The sequence below is a fragment of the Seriola lalandi genome, unplaced genomic scaffold (genome assembly GCF_002814215.2).
Source record: "Seriola lalandi dorsalis isolate HSWRI2012SDOR001 ecotype SW California unplaced genomic scaffold, Sedor1 jcf7180002014716, whole genome shotgun sequence".
Classification (NCBI taxonomy): domain Eukaryota; kingdom Metazoa; phylum Chordata; class Actinopteri; order Carangiformes; family Carangidae; genus Seriola; species Seriola lalandi.
The window spans coordinates 1-595 of record NW_019485368.1 but is presented as its reverse complement, the minus strand read 5'-3'; the positions used below and the strand labels follow the sequence as shown (position 1 = coordinate 595).

Below are 595 nucleotides of genomic sequence, written 5' to 3'. Positions count from 1 at the left end.
ACGTGGGAGGCCTGGAGCTGGTTCAGGCCAGGGAGAAATATGAGGAGATGTGCATTCCCATGGTGGTTATCCCCGCCACCGTCTCCAACAACGTCCCTGGCTCCGACTTCAGCATCGGCGCTGACACGGCCCTCAACACCATCACCGCGGTCAGTGCTGTAACACACACACACACACACGTACATGTATATAACAGTCAGGAGCTAAACCTGTCTAGTATATTCCTCTGCAGACCTGTGACAGGATCAAGCAGTCTGCAGCAGGAACTAAACGCCGCGTGTTCATCGTTGAGACTATGGGTGGTTACTGCGGCTACCTGGCCACCATGGCTGGTCTGGCTGCCGGGGCTGACGCTGCCTACATCTTTGAGGACAAATTCAACATTAAAGACCTGGAGGTGAGCCAATCCTGCGAGAACGGGACCCGTTTGTCCACTTTTTCAAATTTTAAGTCATAATTTTAATGACAATGTTAAAGTCGTAGTGACGGGTGCATAGGATCAAAAACTCTTGACTGGAGGAGAAAACCACTGATGGACAGTGGGCGGCTGGATTCTTTGGTTTTCCTCTCCAGTCACCAGGTTTCAGCTTTTAAC

At 51.1% G+C, this 595-nt stretch overlaps 1 protein-coding gene across 1 annotated transcript; it reads left to right on the top strand.

Moving 5' to 3' along the window:
• Positions 1–6: 6 nt before the first annotated feature.
• Positions 7–472, top strand: LOC111644904 (ATP-dependent 6-phosphofructokinase, muscle type-like). Its single transcript, XM_023393877.1, has 2 exons — positions 7–149; positions 233–472. The coding sequence occupies exons 1-2, from the start codon at positions 48–50 to the stop codon at positions 455–457; spliced, it is 327 nt and encodes a 108-aa protein (XP_023249645.1). The 5' UTR covers positions 7–47; the 3' UTR covers positions 458–472.
• Positions 473–595: the final 123 nt, after the last annotated feature.

Excerpts from the sequence above, each read along its gene's own strand:
- LOC111644904 (XM_023393877.1), top strand. The coding sequence starts at position 48 with ATGTGCATTCCCATGGTGGTTATCCCCGCCACCGTCTCCAACAACGTC. Across the intron at positions 150-232 it reads CCCTCAACACCATCACCGCG|ACCTGTGACAGGATCAAGCA; the intron begins GTCAGTGCTGTA and ends ATTCCTCTGCAG.